This window comes from Gossypium raimondii, chromosome 10, assembly GCF_025698545.1.
Source record: "Gossypium raimondii isolate GPD5lz chromosome 10, ASM2569854v1, whole genome shotgun sequence".
In the NCBI taxonomy this organism is placed as follows: Eukaryota; Viridiplantae; Streptophyta; class Magnoliopsida; order Malvales; family Malvaceae; genus Gossypium; species Gossypium raimondii.
In genome coordinates, this window is record NC_068574.1 from 46580834 (window position 1) to 46600565 (window position 19732).

At 33.5% G+C, this 19732-nt stretch overlaps 1 protein-coding gene and 1 long non-coding RNA gene across 3 annotated transcripts; one reads left to right on the forward strand and one right to left on the reverse strand.

Moving 5' to 3' along the window:
* Window positions 1-6079: 6079 nt before the first annotated feature.
* Window positions 6080-10855, reverse strand: LOC105777354 (uncharacterized). 2 transcript variants are annotated; one of them, XM_012600585.2, is made up of 6 exons: window positions 10642-10855; window positions 9585-9789; window positions 9379-9437; window positions 7463-9271; window positions 7175-7304; window positions 6080-7084 (listed from the first exon to the last, which is right to left on the reverse strand). In XM_012600585.2, exons 2-6 carry the CDS (start codon window positions 9700-9702, stop codon window positions 6420-6422), a joined length of 2781 nt encoding a protein of 926 aa, XP_012456039.1. In that variant the 5' UTR covers window positions 9703-9789; window positions 10642-10855; the 3' UTR covers window positions 6080-6419. The 2 variants fall into 2 exon arrangements, with proteins under 2 accessions (XP_012456039.1, XP_012456041.1); XM_012600587.2 differs by lacking the exon at window positions 10642-10855 and adding an exon at window positions 10507-10565.
* A 2996-nt stretch (window positions 10856-13851) lies between these two features.
* On the forward strand, window positions 13852-14632 carry LOC128033617 (uncharacterized). The gene is made up of 2 exons (XR_008189595.1): window positions 13852-14405; window positions 14487-14632. It is a non-coding gene; the product is annotated as an uncharacterized LOC128033617 (long non-coding RNA).
* Window positions 14633-19732: the final 5100 nt, after the last annotated feature.

The following is a 19732-nucleotide window of genomic DNA, read 5'->3' on the forward strand; positions in this document are numbered from 1 at the left end:
CTACTCTCTTGTAATCATTCGAATTCGACATAGTGAATTTTCTTCTCCTCTACCCGTGGTTTTTTCTCGAAAGGGTTTCCATGTAAAATCTGTGTGTTCTTTATTTTTATTTCTCTTTTCTTTGCGATATATTGTCATTACTAACATTTTATTTTTTTACAAATTGGTATCAAAGCTTTTGGGTTGTTTATCTCAATCACGATAATGACGTTTTTGAAGTATGAAATTTCGCTGTTGGATCTCAACACTAGGTTCGCGTTGTGGTAGATAAAGATACAGGCAGTTCTTGCACAGATGAACTTAGAGGAAACCCTGTTAGGGGTTGATAAAATGCCTTCGACATTAATAGAGGAAGAGAAGAAACGCAAGGATCGAAAGGCATTAACGCAGTTACATCTGCATTTGTCTAACGAAATTTTTCAAGATGTGATGAAGGAGAAGACTGTCGCTGGATTATAGAAGAGGCGGGAACCAATATGTATGTCAAAAACTCTAACCAGCAAGCTACATATGAAGCAGCGTCTTTATGTTCATCGTTTGGAGGAAGGTGCATCTGTGCACGAACACTTAACAGTGTTTAAAGAAATTCTCTCAAACTTGGAGGCCATGGAGGTTCAGTATGATAAGGAAGATCTAGGGTTGATTCTACTTTGTTCGTTGCCCCCGTCTTATTCAACCTTTAGAGACACGATTTTATATAACCGTGAGTCTCTCACAGTTGATGAGGTTTATGATTCTTTAACCTCGTATGATAAGATGAAGCATCTTGTGGTTAAATTTGACTCTCAAGGAGAGGGTCTCATTGTTCATGAGAGACAAGATCGAAATGGCAATGATGATCATGGAAGGACACAAGAACAAAATCCTCACAATAAATATAAGGGTAGATCGAAGTCTTCAAACAGAGGTAAAACTTGTAACTTCTGCAAGAAGAAAGTGCATATTAAATCTGAGTGCTATAAGCTACATAACAAGATTAAAAGGGAGGTTGCAAATCAAAAGGGAAAACAACTAGAAAATTCCGGTGAAGCTGATGTTGTAGAAGACTACAGCGATCGTGAACTTCTAGTCGCTTCTGTCAATAATTCTAAAGTGAGCGAGGAGTGGATCCTTGATTTGGGATGCACCTTTCACATGAGTCCCAATCGGGACTAGTTCACAACTTATGAAACAATGTCTGAATGTGTTGTTTTGATGGGAAATAATATTTCGTGTAAAATCACAGGTGTTGGAACAATTAAAGTTAAGATGTTTGATGGAGTTGTCAAAACACTTAGTGACGTATGACATGTTCCAGAATTGAAGCGAAATTTAATTTTGTTGAGTACTCTTGATTCAAAAGGGTACAAATACACAGTTGAAAATGGGGTTTTAAATATTTCTAAAGGTTCCTTATTAGATGATGATATTACTAAACTTTGGCATATGCGCTTAGGGCTTATGAGTGAGAATGACATGGCAAAATTGAGCAAAAGAGGACTTCTTGATGGGTAAGGAATTTACAAACTGAAGTTCTGTGAGTATTGTGTTTTTGGGAAGCAAAAGAGAGTTCGATTCATCAGAGGAACTCATAACACAAAGGGAACGTTGGAGTATATTCATTTAGATTTGTGGGGGCCATCCAAAGTGCCTTCGAGAGGTGGAGCTAATTATGTGCTAACTTTTATTGATGATTTTTCCAGAAAAGTTTGGCGTTCTTCTTGAAGTAAAAAATTGATACGTTTTCCTCATTTAAGTCTTGAAAAACTATGATTGAAAAATAGACGGGAAAATAAATAAAATACCTCTGCACAGACAATGGCTTAGAGTTCTATTCTAATGAGTTTAATAAATTGTACAAGTCAGAAGAGATCGTGAGACACTTGATAGTTCATCATACTCTACAGTAAAATAACGTTGTGGAACGAACGAACAGAACGATCATGAAGAAGGTTTGATGTATGTTGTCAAATGTCAACTTACCAAAATCATTTTGGGCCGAAGCAGCCTCTACTGCATATTTTTGATCAACCGATCTCCATTTATTGCCATTGAGAAAAAGACTCCACAAGAGGTATGGTTTGGTAATCCTATTGACTATTCTGATTTAAAGATCTTTGGATGTCCTATGTATGCTCATGTTGATAATGGAAAATTGGAACCAATATCCATTAAATGTGTTTTTCTTGGTTATAAAGCTGGTGTGAAAGGGTATAAGTTATGGTGTCTTAAAAATAGAAAAGTTGTGATTAGCAGAGTTGTTGTTTTTATGAAACTGCTATGCTACCTAACTTATCTCTTAAAAACTCTTCCAATAAAGAAAATCAAAAGCAGGTGGAGTATCAAATTAATCCAAAATCTACAACAGAGTCAACTCCTCAAGCCAGTACAAAAATTTATAATAGAGTTACTTATTCACCACAATACTCTATCACCAAAAACAGAACTAAAAGATAAATTAAACCTCCAAAGAATTATAATGATGCCGATCTAGTTGCTTATGCTTTAAATGTGGCTAAAGATATAGATGCAAACCAAGAGCCATCTAATTATTCTGAGGTGGTTAGTTATGAAGACTTAGAAAAGTGGATGTTTGCTATGCAAGAGGAGATGAAATCACTCCACAAAAATAGAACATTGAATCTTGTGAAACTTCTTAAAGGTAAAAAGGTTGTTCGTTGTAAATGGGTGTTTAAAAATAAAGAAGGGACTCTAGGAGTTGAAGAACCCAGATATAAAGCAAGGTTGTTGCAAAGGGTTACAGTCAAATTCCAGGATTGGACTTCACAGATGTGTTCTCCCCAGTTGTGAAGCATAGTTCGGTTCGAGCTTTACTTGGTATTGTGGCCATGCATGATTTGGAGCTTGAGTAGTTAGATGTAAAAACTGTATTTTTGTATGGAGAACTTGATGAGGATATTTACATGCAACAATCAGAGGATTTTACAATATCAGAAAAAGAGGACTATGTTTGCTTGCTGAAAAAGTCTCTTTACGATTTGAAACAGTCACCAAGACAGTGGTACAAGAGGTTTGATTCCTTTATGACTTCCTATGATTTCAAAAGAAGTAGCTTTGACGGTTGTGTTTACTTTAAGAAAAACAGTGATGGTTCTTTTGTATATCTACTCCTTTTATGTTGATGACATGTTGATAGCAACAAATGATAAAGGAGAGATAAGAAAGGTTAAAGCCCAACTAAGTAAAGAATTTGAGATGAAAGATTTGGGACCAATAAAGAAGATACTTGGTATGAAGATTCTCAGAGATAGAAAAGCAAGAAAATTGTACCTAAGTCAGAAGGGGTACATTGAGAAAGTTCTTTGCAACTTTAATATGCAGAGTGCTAAGTCTGTTAGTACTCCTTTAGCAGCCCATTTTAGACTTTCATCAGCTTTGTCTCCACAATCAGATGATGAGATTGAGTTAATGTCACATGTTTCATGCTCTAATGCAGTGGGATCTCTCATGTATGCTATGGTTTGTTCACGTCCAGATTTATCATATACAGTTAGTGCAGTTAATAGATACATGGCTAATCTTGGTAAAGAACATTGGAAAGCAGTTCGGTGGATTTTATGATACTTACGAGGTACTACTGATGTTTGCTTATAGTTTGGAAGAATTAGAGATGGAGTCATTGGGTATGTTAGTGATGATTTTGCTGGAGACCTTGATAGAAGAAGATTTCTTACAGGTTATGTCTTTACAATCGGAGGTTGTGCAATCAGTTGGAAAGCCACTTTTCAAACTATAGTCGCTTTGTCTACCACTGAAGCTGAGTTCATGGCGATTATTGAGGCTTGTAAAGAAGCTATTTGGTTGAAGGGACTCTTTAGTGAACTCAATGAAGACTTTCAAATCAATACAGTATTTTGTGACAGTCAGAGTGACATCTTTCTTACAAAAGATTAAATGTTTCATGAGAGAACAAAACACATTGATGTTCGGTATCATTTTGTTCGTGATATTATTGCTCGTGGTGATATTGTTGTGAGCAAAATTAGTACTCATGAAAATCCTGCAGATATGATGATTAAGTCACTTCCTATAACCAAGTTTGAGCATTGCTTCAACTTGGTTGGTGTTCATTGTTGAAGTTAAACCCTTGAGGGGTTTTATGGAAGAGGTGGAGAACTTGTTTGTTGAGAGTTTGCGATGAAGAACTTGTTCGTTGAGAATTCGTGTCAATGTGGAGATTGTTAGAATTAAGTGCCCGAATCCTTATTTAAATAAAATACAATGGTAAAATAAAATAAAAGTAAAATCCCTATAGAATTACACTTCTTTTATTTTATTTTAGAATATGGTTTTTTAAACCTTATTAAACTCCATCTATTTGATATTGATTAGAATAAGGTGTTTCAATCTTTCTACACTCCTATTAGATTATGGTTTTACAAGCCTATAAATAGACATAGTCTACTCCTCTTGTAATTATTCGAATTTGACATAGTGAATTTTCTTCTCCTCTGCCTATGGTTTTTTTTCGAAAGGGTTTCCGCGTAAAATCTATGTGTTCTTTATTTTTATTTCTCTTTCTTTGCAATATATTGTCATTACCAACATTTTATTTTTTTTACATTTAACAATAGCGAAAATATAACATGAGTAAACTAACTAACCCGCCATATATATTCTAAGTTTATTTTTATTTAAGCCCTTTACATTATCTTTTAATTAAAATCTTTAACAATTATCACTTTTATCATTTATACAATTTAGTCTTGTGCTTAAGTTAATCCCGAATTCGATAAAATTATTTAACTGAAATTCAATTCACTTATATCATATCTCCATAAATATTTAAAAATATATTTTCATGTTCGGTTTACGAAAACGAGATTACAATATCTCAATTTCTAAAACCACTGACTTTAGAACCGATACACTTATACCTTGTCTAGCTTTCCAAATAATCAAAATTATTAGACCAAACTTCAGTATAATACTATAGTACCCTTGTAAATATTAATTATTAATATTTACTGACTCTATCATCGAAATACAGAATTTCGAAACCACCGTTTCTGACACTACTGACTTTCAAGTCATTACAGATTTTAATTTGGAAACATACAATAAAATTTTAAATTTTAGAGGGAGATTAAATTAACTAATTTAATTAATTTCAATATTGGATAAGAAATTTCAATAATTTATTTAACTGATTTTGATGTTTTAAAATTTAAAATTTAAATATTGAAAAAATTTAGAACTTTCGAGAAAGGGATAAACAAGTATAAATTGATAAATTTTAATGCATATTATTTTAGTTTTTATTTTTGGGTACCATAATGAAAGTGACCTAGAAGTTAGGTGACCAAAATAAAAGTGTAAATATGATTTGGTGTGTACAATCAACCACTGTTAGAGATTTAACACTTGGGTGACTAAAATGAAAACACCCTAAAAGTTAGGTGACGAAATTACAAGAAATTTATTTTATTGACCAAAATAAAAGCGTTCTAAAAATTATGTGACCGTAATTATAATTATTTTTTTAGTGCATTTTAACTTGATTTGATAAGTCATTATTCTTCGTATGATAAGATGTTTGTATTGTGTGTAATGAAAATTTATTTTCAATCTCGAAAATCCTATCCTTATAATTTAATCATGATTATGACACACAAAAAAATATAAATATAACGTGGGTTTATGATTTATTAGGTCTACATAGAGGATAATAATATATTTTCTTTTCAAATCATATAGAAGTATAGGATTAAATCCGATTAAATTTTATCAGAATTTTATAAAATTCTATTTTTAAAATTTGCATAATCATATATTTTAAAAATGTTTTTATAATGGTAGAAAATAAATTTATGAATTTTAATAAAATAAAATAAAATAATATTATTTTAGAATATTTTTAGAGCTATCGTCATTGTTTTATTAGGGAGATGGCAAAAGTTTATGGAGTAATCAAAATATAACAATTAAATAATGCAAGTGATCATAAATTCATAATTTAACTTTCGATAATTTAGTGACCATTTGTATAGTTAATTTTATATATATATATATATATATATATATATATGTTCCATTTATTATTTTACTGGTGATTCATTAAATTGACTTGAAGAGAGACTTCACAATAGTTTGAAGAATTAACTTTAAAGAATCTTTCATGATTACAAGAATAAGATCCCCAAGGGATGATAACTCTCTCTCTATATATATGAAGAGAAACAACATACACTAGAAATTTTGCAGTGACAAAACAAAACTAAATGCTTAAAGAGTACATCATGGCTGTCATTGATGATCATATTCAGCTGCCAAAAAAGCTTTCAATATTTGGCCCTCATTGTCCCCCCACCCCCCGCCCCCCGCCCCCCATATACAGATTGCTGCATCATCAACTTTAAAGAAGCCAACCCATTTTCCATGTGCATAAACTCAACCACCGTCCATTACTGACAAAGCTTTTAAAATGGCAAGAACTCACTAATCATCTCATCAACCAAGGCATTCAGTATTTGACCCTCGATGTCTGCTCCTAGTGCGAACACATCTACTTCGAAATCCAGCCACTTTCCATGTTGGCTTCTCATGTCTTTGTCCACAAGCTCGTCCACCATGCAATCTCCCATACCTCTCCACCCACATATCTCCTTGTACACTTCTTCAGCTAGCCACTCATTTCGTCTCAGGATTGTCATCCCATTTGTCCACGTTTTGTATCCTCCACCAACATACCGTCTGCATCTCAAGTCCATGCATTCACTGACTGAATCAAATAGTACCTTCCGTTCTAGCCTCGACTCACCATCACGTCCAAATCCAACACTTCGGCTTTCCAACTGATCAAAGAGATGAGGATTTATAGTTTCACGAGCACGGCCTAAGGCAAAGTCCTTGAACATTAACTCCACGTTACACAGTATCAGCTTCACATATTCTAGTTCCCAGTTGGATGATTTCATGGATTCTGACATAACAACAATATTTTCATTACATTTAGCCACAGTTCTTGAATACATGGAGGAAGCAGAATCTGATAACTCTGTATCAGCTTCTAGTGAGCGTAGCTTCTTTAAAGAACTTAGCCCAAGAACTTCCTGAGCTTGGACAGATGAACACTGCTTACTTCCTGAAATAATATCCGGGCTTTAGTATACCCATAGAAAAACTTATAGCATAGATTCAGTATTGAACATAAAGGGTAAGCCACGAGCTTTACCTTCTATACTGAAACTATCAGTGCTATCTGAAGAGTTGCAGCTTTCAGTTGAAAACGTCGGTTCAAGGATAGAGACTGGACTAGGTTGCCAAGCATCAAGAGGGCTGCTACTGCATTCATCAACTCCTCCCTGAATGTACCATAACAGTGTTAAATATCAATTCATGAAATAGTTTTGATGCATTTGATAACAACAGTCTCTCATGCTTGAGAAGAAAAATGGTTAACCATTAAAACCTCAAAGGTGACACACAATCAAGCTGCAGATTAAAATGCTAAATCTTTTACCTGAAGCTTGTGTTTCAATCCGAGCAGTTGAAAATCAGCACAGGAAAGATCAGAACTGTGACAACTACCAAGTTTATCATGCAACTGGGGCAAGCTATTAAAAGCATTAGGAGTGCTTTGCACAAAATCATGTGAAAATGATGTAGAACTAGAAGGTGATCCTGAATTGAGAGACTTTTGGCAAGATGATTCAACCGCATTACTTAATTCTCTTAGCTTCTGTTCCAAAAGCATGCTTAAAGCATCTCCCCCTATCACATTATATCCTGATGAAGGCAACTTCAGACTCTCAGTGTCAAGCAACAATCTCTTACCCCGATTATCCAAGCAAAAGCTGTTATTTTTCTGAGAAACCTGAGATGTTTCCATTGAACGGGTAAGCGGGGCTGTGAATGTGAATGAGACAACATCCATGCCTTTCTTCTTGCTATCTTCAACCCAGCTGATGTTCCTTTCTGTAACAGGATGATCTTTCTTCTGGTTTCTGTCAATCAACAAACTATCAACAACCTGATTTTTCTCAAAATGGAAATCCCTATCTATTGATCTTTTCTTCCTCGGGTTCTTTGTACTGGAATATGGACCTCCTTTTTCGCTATCTGCTGTAACTAAGCCCAACTTCCTCGAGCCAGTTTTGGAGTTTCCAACAGTTTTAACTGACATTCTATGTTGCGCAAAAGCAGAATCCCCAGAGAGCACTTTTCTACTGTGCAAATTGGCACCCGCATTCTTTGAAGGTAATTTGTCCTTATCGGCTATGGAGTTCTGCTTCTGATTGTTCTGCCTGAGTACACTAGAAGAATTGTGCATTGAAGGTTTCTTATGCAAACTCTTTTGAGTACTTGGTTGAATCTTGAAGGCTTGACTACACTTAACCTCACTCTGGTCTTTCGACCCTAACAAATTCCGGTTGCTGCTAGAAGCTAATCCTTCTCTTTTCTGCACATTGACCTTAGCTTGGATTGCAAGTGATATCGACCTCCCTTTATTCTTTAAAGCAGAAGAAATTTCTTCAGTATCAGAAGTCCTGGGTGATGTTGTCTCTATGTATCCATTCCAGCTCTTGTTCAAAGATTGTCCTTTAAGATACTTGGCCGCATTTGACTCAACTGGCCTTCTAGTCCTTTCAGTGAGCCTCGATGTATTATGTGCAGATTCTGTTTTCTCTCTTAAATCTTGAGCTTTCAAGGGCACAGAAGAAGATCTGACCACAGGCATTTTTTGCGCAGCCTCCATTTTTTCTTTGTAATCACGAACTTTCACTGGCACTGAGGACGAACCAACCTGAGGCATTTTGGCTCTAGTTGCGGCTTGTGGGCCAGGCTGAATAATTCGTGCAGCTGTTTCCATTATGTGAGCCGCATTCTTAATCGGAATAAAACCAGGACTCTTGATAGGAGACAAAAGTTTATGGTGGGTAATGGGAATTGTTTTAGCTGCCTTAGGGGGCAAACTTTCGATTTGGAATTTCTCTATAGGCTTGCTGACTGTCTTCTGAGGCATTGACTCCATAAAGTTCCTCACAGGGCCCTCAATCTTACTGAAAAGATCTCCAGGATAAACTCCTAGTTTGTCATGATGATAATTAAGGTTTCTATTCCGGAAATGAGCATCTCGAAGAGATTGAGTGTCAAACAAAGGGGTGGAGTATGGCTCAGAATATGTGGGTAATGAATCTAATCCCATAAGCCTGGCAACCACACTAGGGGCCCTAGTACCATACATATCATCATCTGTGACTGAGGAAGCACAACTATAATCGCTACTTCCCTTTATGCTTGTCCCGGCTCCAAGTTCATCCTCATCAGTCTGCAATAATCACAGCAACAATTGTAAAGGAATCTCGATTGAAGTGCTACTGTTCAAGAGTGTAAAAGGATCAACCCTGAATTCAAGTGAGATTTGCTACTTCTCACCAGATGGAGTCGTGTCATCGGCAAGTTCCCATCATTTCTCTTTCCCTGTTTTGATCGCTCTAAAAAATTGAAGGGGAAAGAAAACATTAGCAAACATAAAAAAAGATGGTATTATAGCATAAGAATATAATTTACAATTGCATATGCTTGCCATGCAAGCCAACAAACATGTTGCATTATTATCTGTATAGGGAAGACAGTTATACCTGGAAAATCAGACTTGCTAGAGAATAACTTCTTCCGAGATTTCGCTTTCCAGTCAAATAGCTGAAAAAATCCACCGACATAACCTCCATTTTTCGGTCCTTCTTTGTCAACCCCCATTGTGTAAAAGCAGAATTTGAACTGCTTAACTTATACAAGCAAATGATACAAGAGAAACAGAAACTCCACTCCACCAGCCAAATCCATCTGCAGACATTATTAGACACAACAAACAGTTAAGTATGGACCAAATTGAAATTCTGACTTTTTTTTTCTAAAAAGCATATGCATGCCATTCAACACTCCAAGATAGGAGCTTTCTTTGTAATTTCAGCCAATATTTTATCAGATGAAATGGAAGACCAGATATCTATCTGGTACCCTAAAAAGGATGTTAAAAGCCATTGACTTGGCAGAATTTCAAACAGCTAAAATTTGTCAAACAAACAAGACAATATAAGAATATGAAATGAACACAAAAATCACATTGTCACCATCTTAAATCTATATCACAATGCACTCATGCTTAAGATATTTAGCTCTTTTATTCCCACACTTTCCGGTGACAAGCAACTTACAATGTCAAAGCCCTTCTATATCAACATCTCTACAAAATCATACCATTTGAAATTAGCTTTAACAGATGAAGTTCCTATGGTACCAAGGGGGATTAACAAAAAAAAAAAAGTTTGTAGAAACTAATTGCATACTCTCATTTTACCAAAAAAACACCTTAGGTCCCAATTCTAATAAAATCTGCAAATAAAAGGCTGTCTGAGAATGATAGAAAGAGAGAAATTGCCCCTATAATATAGCAAGCAATTCAATTTAATTCAACATCCATCAAGAAGACTAGATTCAAATATTTTAAGGGCACAATCCTTTAAAGAAAACAATTATTTGACAAACAACAAATAAACATACAGGCTCAAACCAACAACACAATGACCAATACACAGCAATTTGATAAGAAAAGCAATTGCCAAATTCCTCCCCCCCCAAAAAAAAAAAAAGAAACAAAAAGAAACCCAGAACTTTAAATGGAAGAAAAAGACTTACACAGAAATCTAATGAATGAGATCAGCTTAAATGCAACAATATTTCATGGTTCAACTTAAATATAGAGAAAAAGACAGAACATTGCAATGGGGTTCAGCTTAAATTTGAGATTTTTGGGAGAAACAAAAGTGAAAGGCTCCTCCTTTGAGAGTGAGAAAAGGACTGTGTGTTCGTGTATGTGTGATGTAGTTCAAAGCAACAAATGGAGACACAGAGTAAATAATAGCATAGGGGTTTTCCATTTTTTTTTTAAATAATAAAATTAAAATTGTTTTGCTTAAAATTTTGTAATTTAATTTAAATCATTATTAAAACGAAGTGGAATTAAAAAGCCTATAACGTCTCTTTAAAGAGGGTCGAGGTTTCAAATTCCAAACAGACTTTTGACTGTTCCTGGGAATTCTGATAAACTTACAAGTGGGTTTCCATTAGTTTGTGTACTACTTAGTGGATTGGTAAACACGTGTTCAAATCCCTTTTCTGTAAATTTGAGGCAACTTGGTAATTCAATGTCTAATCAAATGGGCCTATTTTTAAAAAAAATTCAAGTGGGCCTTTAATCGATATCAGAAGTTAATTTATGAATTTAATTAATTTTAATATATTTTATTAAATAAATTTAAGAACACCCATATATTTTAATTTAAAAATATTTATTTCAAAAAATGCATCAAATTTTACTTTTATTATTTTCATAAATATTTTAATACAATAAATATTTTTCTTAAATAATTATACCTAGTTTTAAACTTGTGCAATGTACGAAGGTACATTATATTTTAATAAATTTAAAATTTAAAATTAATAAAGTGGTAATATTTATATTTGAAATATTTGCATTTAATAAAATGAACTAGAATCAAATTATAGTTTATAGCATAGAAAACCTCTCAACAAAAATTAAAGACATAAAAAATTAAATTAAAATAATTTATTTTAATTAACATTAAACTATAAAGATTGATGTAAACTAACAAGTGATTGAATGTAATGGCAAGACACATTACACTTTCAATAAGAAAATAAAGTTCGAGTTTTGAAGATGACATTATTTAAAAGGATAATCATAAATCATGAATATAAACCGTAAAATGTACCTCTAGTAACCCAAAATGACTCACACTAACACCATTAATAGTACATAAAATTACAAACTAAAAATCAGAACCATTTCCCATTTTCTAACACCATCCTAAGAACATTGAATTTCCTTGGACCCCAATTTTAGCAAGGGCAATATTCCAGCTACTTGCTTAAATTAATTGCTTATAGTTTATTGTCACTGAGACATAAATTTATATTTATAGCTTTGTATATTAAGGGTCTGTTTGATTGCCAGTAAAATATTTTCCGTAAAATGATTTCGGAAAATGTTTTACTTTTCGTAAAATGATTTCTTGAAAAATATTTTCGGTGTTTGATTGAATCATGTAAAATATTTTCTCTTTGCTTGATTTTTGAAAATGTTTTTCGGAAAAGTTGTTTATACATATATTAATATATATATTAATAAATTTTATATTTTAAATTATTTTTACATATATTGCAATGATTTATTTATAATAATACTCAATTATTAAGCTACAATATTAATCGTTATAAATTGAAAAAACTAATATCAAATAAATTATTTGTAATTGTGTTAAAAAACAAGTATTGAATAATTAAAAAACAAATTCTTGGAAAATCGATAAATGAAGCGGTTTTCTACCGAAATGAAGGAAGGAATGAAGGAGGCGATAGAGAGGAGAGCACGGAAAATGTCTTACGGAAATTGAAAGGGTAAGACATTTTCCCTAAAATGTAACCCATTTTTCCTTGTTTTGGAGTTCATTTTCTAAATGGAAAATGTTTTCCGCCAATCAAACACTGGAAAAGTTGGAAATGATTTTTCGGAAAATCAATTCCGTCAATCAAACAAACCCTAAGTTAATAAATATCTTTGAATTAAAATATATCTTCAAATAAATATTTATGTAATTTATGATTGTATTATTTGTTAAAACGTTCACATGAGCGAATTTGGATCATTACAAAGATATTATTATAAAACTATTAAATGTAATTTTACCTAAATTTTCATGCACTTAAAATTATATATAACATTGGATTGGAATTTTAATAAATTATAAGTTATAAATATTATTATAAAACTATTAAATGTAAATAAAGTTTTATATATGTTATTTAAGCATACTTATCTCGTACAATTTTCTTACACTATACATAATTATACTTTCTTTTTTTAATTCTCTATTAGAACTGGTCGTGGGCCCGCCTCAACAAAATTTTAGGCCAATTTTTTAGGTCTAGGCTTGATTCGGTCCAAAAAATACGTTTAAAATTTTGTTCATGCCTAAATCGAATTATAGAAGCCAAATTCGACTCGATCTAACCTAGCCCATATTATTATTTCTAGATTATTTTATTACATACAACAAATTTTAAAAAATTATAATATATCAAATACACTTAAAAATATTAAAACAAATATTAAAATAATAAACAAATTTAAAATACTTTAAAAGTTCTTTATACTAAGATAGTTGCAACTAAATAAATAGTAACAAAATTAACAACACATAAGTTCTATAATATCCAAATATTATTAAAAACAACAATGAAACAACATTAAGAACGGTAACGAAACAATATAAAAAATGCACAAAAAACAACACCCAAACAACAAAAATAATAGTACAAACAGCAAAAACAACAAAAATAACAGCAAAAAGTGCAACAAAAATAACAGCAAAAACAACTCCAAAACACCAAGAACAACAACAAAAAAAAACAGCAAGATAATTTTTGTTAAAAAACAATTAATTTATTCGGGCTGAGTCGGACCCAGGTTAAAAAAAATTTACCTGAGACCCAGCTTGTTTAGAAAACGAGCTTCATTTTTTTGTCAAAATCTATTTTTTGGGTGGACAGCCTAGCCCATCCATCATCATATTTTGTTAACACATTTATGTATTTCACATGAATTCATTAAAATTCAATTACCATTATTCTTTTAATATTAGTATTTCACAAATTTAATTATTAGATTATTGCTTTTTAACTCATTCGCATTTTATTTTTATTTTTTGAAATAACACAGCTGGAGTATATTAATAAATAAAAAAAACAGGCCAACAACCATAATAAATGGAAAACTAAAACCAGCCTAATTAATGGACTCTGCCTTTTAAAAAGACATATCACAATCAAAAATCTATTTCCAAATATTTCCTTTCCCAAAACTAGATCCTTATGGCTTTTAGAATCAGAAGCGTTCAACAATGGCCTGAAAATCACCATTATTTATTTTCTCCTCCTGGCTCTTACTTCCATTCACTATTGTTTTCCCCGATCAGTGAGCAACCCAACAATACCTTAAACTCGATTTTCATTTCACAGTACCAAAGATACTCCCCCAATTGTTCCCCATCGATCTTTCTCCACTGCCTCCTCTATAAAATCTGGCACCCCATTAAGAAGATAAGTATTCCTTTCCCCCCTTAATCCTTCAGTGGGCAAAAGATAAGCCACTTGGTTCCCCTGCCTTTGAATATGTCAGAATACACAGTTTCTAAATCTCTCCCTCAAAGAGTTTAGATCTAAGATGCAAGCACTGATGCATGAATCATCTTTCCTGTTTTCCTGTAGTTTATTTATCACCGTAAGTGAATTGCCTTCCATCACCACATCTTGAAACTCTAAATCAATGCCCAATCGGACTGCTTCGAGATATGTAATAGCTTCCGCAACAAACCCCGTTGGTATGTGATTATTAATAATTATTGTTGATCCCAGAACAACCCCCTTTGATTTCTGATAACAATCCCCGAACATGATTTCAGGGAATGAGCTTGAAAAGCCTTATCAAAATTTATCTTTATGAAATCGTTCTCTAGAGGCCTCCATCTTACAATCTCAACTTGGGCAACAAGTAACAGTTTGTTTAAGGCATCTAATTCTTCTAATTGAGCTTTAATCATTTCTACTATTACTTGAGCCTGATTTTTAATTCCATCATGCACATATTTATTTCTTTCAATCAATAACACCCAAAAGGTACACCCCACCATCCTGCAAATCTAGTTAGATGAGGTAGAAAATAAATTATCAAGCCAATCCTAAAAGATAACAGTGAACTCCATATACCAGTAAATGTTTAATTTGTTCCACACTTCTACTGTAGTGATATAATCCAGAAACGAGTGCTCAAGAGTTTCTGAGTCATTCAAACACCTTGGGCACACCGGAGACCCACTAACCTTCTATTGTAGAGGTTGTAGAAATTAGGAATATAATTTCGAAAAATCCTCTAGACTGTAACTTTTATCTTCTCCAGTAGGTTAAGTTTCCACAACTTCTTGAAAAAATTTGTATAATTTATTTGATTCCAGTATAAGGCTTAAATAAAAATGAATTTTATATAAGAATGTTGTACCCACTATGAATCAGGAACACCCCAGGCGCCTCTCCTCACCAGGCAATCGTATCCTCCTGAAGTCTCTGTGCTAAAGGAATACATAGAATTTTCCTTGTTTCCTCAGCACTAAACATATTGGTAATCAACTAAAAATCTCACTACCCAATTTGTTGATCAATTAAATCAGAGACATTTACTATATTTTGGCCAGTAGATCTTATCTGAATTCTGTGCCCATCCAATCCAAGAACCCAAGCCTCTGTCCAAACATTAATTTTGGAACTAGTACCCACACGCCTGTACAAACCCTCTTGGAGTAATCCCTTTGCAGACCATATGATCTTCCAGGTATAAGAAGGGTAAGCTGCCAAGTTTGAACTCATAAAATTCGACTTCGGGTAATACTTTACTTTTAGCGATCTTGTTAATAGCGTGTTTGTATTAGTCATTAAATGCTAGCCTTGCATTGCTAGAAGTGCCAAATTAAACTTTGTTAAACTTCGGAAACCCATTCCCCCATTCTCCTTGAGATCACATAAATTCAACCACTAACACCAATTAATCCATTTCTTTCCCCCATGCTTTTGCCACCAAAATCAACTAATAATTCCTTCCAAATCTAAGCATAGGGACTTTGGTAAAAGAAAACAGGACATAACATAAGTAGAGATGGCCTGAAGAACACTTTTTATAAATACCTTATTACCTCCCTATGATAATGACTTCACACACCACCTCTTAATACGACTTAGCATACGATCTTTCAACAAATTAAAAGCTTGTTTCTTTTTGTGTCCAACCATATTAGGCAGACCTAAATATTTTTCTAGGTCTAATGAAAAACGTACCTCTAATTCTTCAGAGATCATTCTTCTTTTTTGTTCTTGTATGTTTGAACTATAAAAAATAACTGATTTATCAAAGTTAACACATTAACCCAACTTCTTTCATACTCCTGCAAAATCTGCTTCAAGATTAAGGCTCCTTCTCTTGTGGCTTCACCAAAAAGAATACAATCATCGGCAAATAATAAATGAGATATTTTTGGCCCTCAACGATAGATTTTTTCCCTTTTAATAATCCATCATTCATCGCTAATCTCATAAAGGCTGAAACACCTTCACTACATATTAGAAAAAGATAAAAGCTAAGTGGATCACCCTGATTAAGGCCCCTAGCTGGTGTAACGACCTCTCCTGTTTCGCTGTTAAGCACTACGGAATTAGAAATCATACTAATGCATTCCATAATGAAATAAACCCAACTAGTTGAAAAAACCCATTTTTAGCATTACTTCCCTCAATAACATCCACTCCACTCTATCGTATGCTTTACTCATATCAAGTTTCAATGCAAAAAAACCTCTTTTTCACTTTTTTTTGAAAACATTCAAAACCTCATATGCTAAAAGAACATTATATGTGATTTGTCGACCTAGAACAAAAGCACTTTGTGCCTCATTGATACAATCATTTAACACTTTCTAGAATCGATTTACCACTATTTTAAAGATAATTTTATAAAGAACCGAACATAGACTAATATAAAGAACCGAACATAGACTAATGGGTTGAAAATGCACTAACCTGGTTGGATTTACAATTTTGGAATAAGAACAATGTGAGTACGATTGATCTCCAATAAGGAAGTGCCTCCATTAAGAATATCTAGACAAAAGGAACCAATATCTTAGCCTACAATATGACAATACTTCTGATAGAACAAAGCGGGTATACCATCAAGACCCGAAGCTTTAGTTGGGGCCATCTCTTTTAGCACAGTAAGAATCTCTTCCAGTTCATATTTTGATGATAAAATCATGTTTTGCTCATCCGTTATACATTGTGTCATCCCTTCCAAAATATGATTCAAGTTGCTAGAACCTTGAGATGAGAATAGATTATAGAAATAAGTATTCGTTATATTTAACATACTTTCCTCGCTCCGTTAAAATCCTTTCATCCTCGTCTTGTAACCCCCTAATTCGATTTGTTCGATGACGTTGAGATTCAAACCAATAAAAAAATGTCATATTTTGATCCCCTAATTTTAGCCAATTAGCTCTCGCCCTTTGCTCCCAATAACATTTTTCCTTATCTACCTTCAAATTGAGCGTCACTTTTACATCTAAAAGCTCCATAATATTCATCTCATCTCTGATCCCTAAATTCAAATCACATAATTTTCTCTGAAGCGTTTCTATATTACTCCTCTTTCTATTTTTCAACGAATCAACCCACTTCTGCAAACCTAAACATAAAAATTTCAGACGCTCAAGAACAATCCCCCTACTGGCACTCCACAATCTATGAATCTCAGGCTCATAAGACTCATCTAAAGTCCACCATGATTCAAAGAGAAATTTGTACCGTGGTTTCCCCATATCCTCTTGTTTAATAGTTTAAAGGAATGGACAATGGTCAAAAAACAAATGTATCAAATGGCAAAGAGAAAAGTCAAGAAATTTCAACCACCAAGTCGAGTTCGCCACTCCTCTATCTAGCCACTCTCTAATGTTGTTTTATGCAAAGTTCCCTTTTTCCCATGTAAACCATGGTCCTTCATATCCCAAATTTTCTAGTTGACACTTAGTCAATATATCTAGGAACTCCTTCATATGCCATTCCTCCTGTGGTAACCCACTTTTCTTCTCATAGGACTAAAGAATCTTATTAAAATCTCCCTATGCCATCCAAGGCAAACTTTGATCTTGACCAAACCATTTTAAAAGATTCCAAACCTCTAATCAACCCCTCACATCTGGAGAGCCATAGAAACCCGTCATCCTCCATTTTTCCCTATCTGAGTTTTCTTGAATCTCCACATCTATGGGATGCTTCGAAAAACTCTTTCAATTTACAGATACATCTCATTTCCATCCCAAACAAAGCCTACCTCTCGTACCCTCAGCTGGTACATCAATTTCGTTATAGAACCCACATTTTCTACGAACACCATCTATCCTTCATGAATCCAGGTTCGTCTCCATAAAAATTGAGAATGATTAAGTTTTAGCGTATGTTGAAGCCTTCTAATTGTTCACGGACTCCCCAACCCATGAACATTCTACCATAAGAGTTTCATTATTGCCGGTCAGCTTGCCCTTTGGTAACTTCGATAATTCTGAGTGAAGAGCATGCATACTCTCTTCAGTTACCACCAATGCATCCGAAATACAAGAACCATTAATAGTAGAAATCATTTGTCACGGTCTCTTTTTACCCTCGAGACATGCTACTGGATTTTCTTCTAAATTGTGCACCATCAAATCTTGTTCATGCCCAACTGACCCATCCAATCGCTCTTTTCTTTCCATAGTCAAATTACCTTCCAAATTTATACCCAAGACCTGGTTAATTTGCTTTTTATAATCTAATAGTATAGTATCCCTACCCATTTGATCCCTAAAGGACCTTTCGACTCCCCCTTCCCAATTTTTCGTTCCCCTATCCTCTCACAGCTAAATACTCAACGTCGCAATTGCTCTCATCATCTAAGCCCGTAATGAAATATCCCATCCCATATCTCTCTCTTGAAAATCATTATTCAACCAAACTAGACAAAAACTATCCCCATGCCTCTGACATTCACATAAAAACAGAATAATATGAGTTTATCATATTGGAATTTTGCATAAATAATATTACCAGGAGAACGTTGAAGTTTCTTTTTATATTTCAGTGGCAAGCGTACATCAATCTTCACTAGAATACGCAAATATTGTTTCACCCTTCTAATAAATTTCCTTGAATCGTACTATTCAAACACCCCTAATAAAATTACCAAACTATTTTGCAATCACTTCAAAGAATAAATCTTGATGGAAGATCATGGATTTGAACCCCAAAAAATGAATAAATTAGCGCAACTTGCATCGGATCTTCATTCCTTTCCATCTTGTGAAAAACCAATAAATGATTATTAAACGTCCACGGTGCACCATTAACCACTCAACTAGTATCCACCCTATTATAAAACCGAAACAAATAGCGCTTCTCCCCTAGATCTGAGATCTGCACCCCAAAGGGTGCCATAGATTTGCCAACATATTCCTCATTGTCAATAAGTGAACAACACTAACCATAAAAAAATCCAACCAAACAAAAATCAAACATTTGTGCCTACACCTCAACTCCATCCTGAATCTTCGATACATCATCTTCTTCATTGTTGATATCCAAACCTTCCATCGCGTTTTCCATTGATCAAAGCCCTTAATAATTCAATGTTAAACCCAAACAATTTGTTACCTTTTCTTTTTAAAAGAAACCCCAATTGATAAAACAAAAGAACCCTAAAATTAAAGCTTTAAAACCAAGAAACGTGTCACAATAGAGCAAACGAAAAAACAAAGAAAACGTGCCATATTGGCAAACTCTTAAAGATGTGTCATGAAATAAGGTTTATCTTGTGTAGTATATTTACATTTTGAAATGAAAAAAATATATAATGATAAAACGGTGGATTTTCTTCTATGTTTTTTTAAAAAATGGTTATACATAACTTTTCGCATTTTATTAAACTCATATTAATAATTCAAATCATTATTAATTTATGTCAATTACACTATTAAATATTTAAATATTTTAACTCATTCACATTTATTCATTTCGCAATCTTATAATCAAATACTTAAATATTACATTTTTCATTATTAATTCCTTCTCACTT

Coding starts and splice junctions, on each gene's coding strand:
- LOC105777354 (XM_012600585.2), bottom strand. CDS start 9,702: ATGGGGGTTGACAAAGAAGGACCGAAAAATGGAGGTTATGTCGGTGGA. Junction 9,272..9,378: donor CGATGACACGACTCCATCTG/GTGAGAAGTAGC, acceptor TGATTATTGCAG/ACTGATGAGGATGAACTTGG. Junction 7,085..7,174: donor TGATAGTTTCAGTATAGAAG/GTAAAGCTCGTG, acceptor ATATTATTTCAG/GAAGTAAGCAGTGTTCATCT.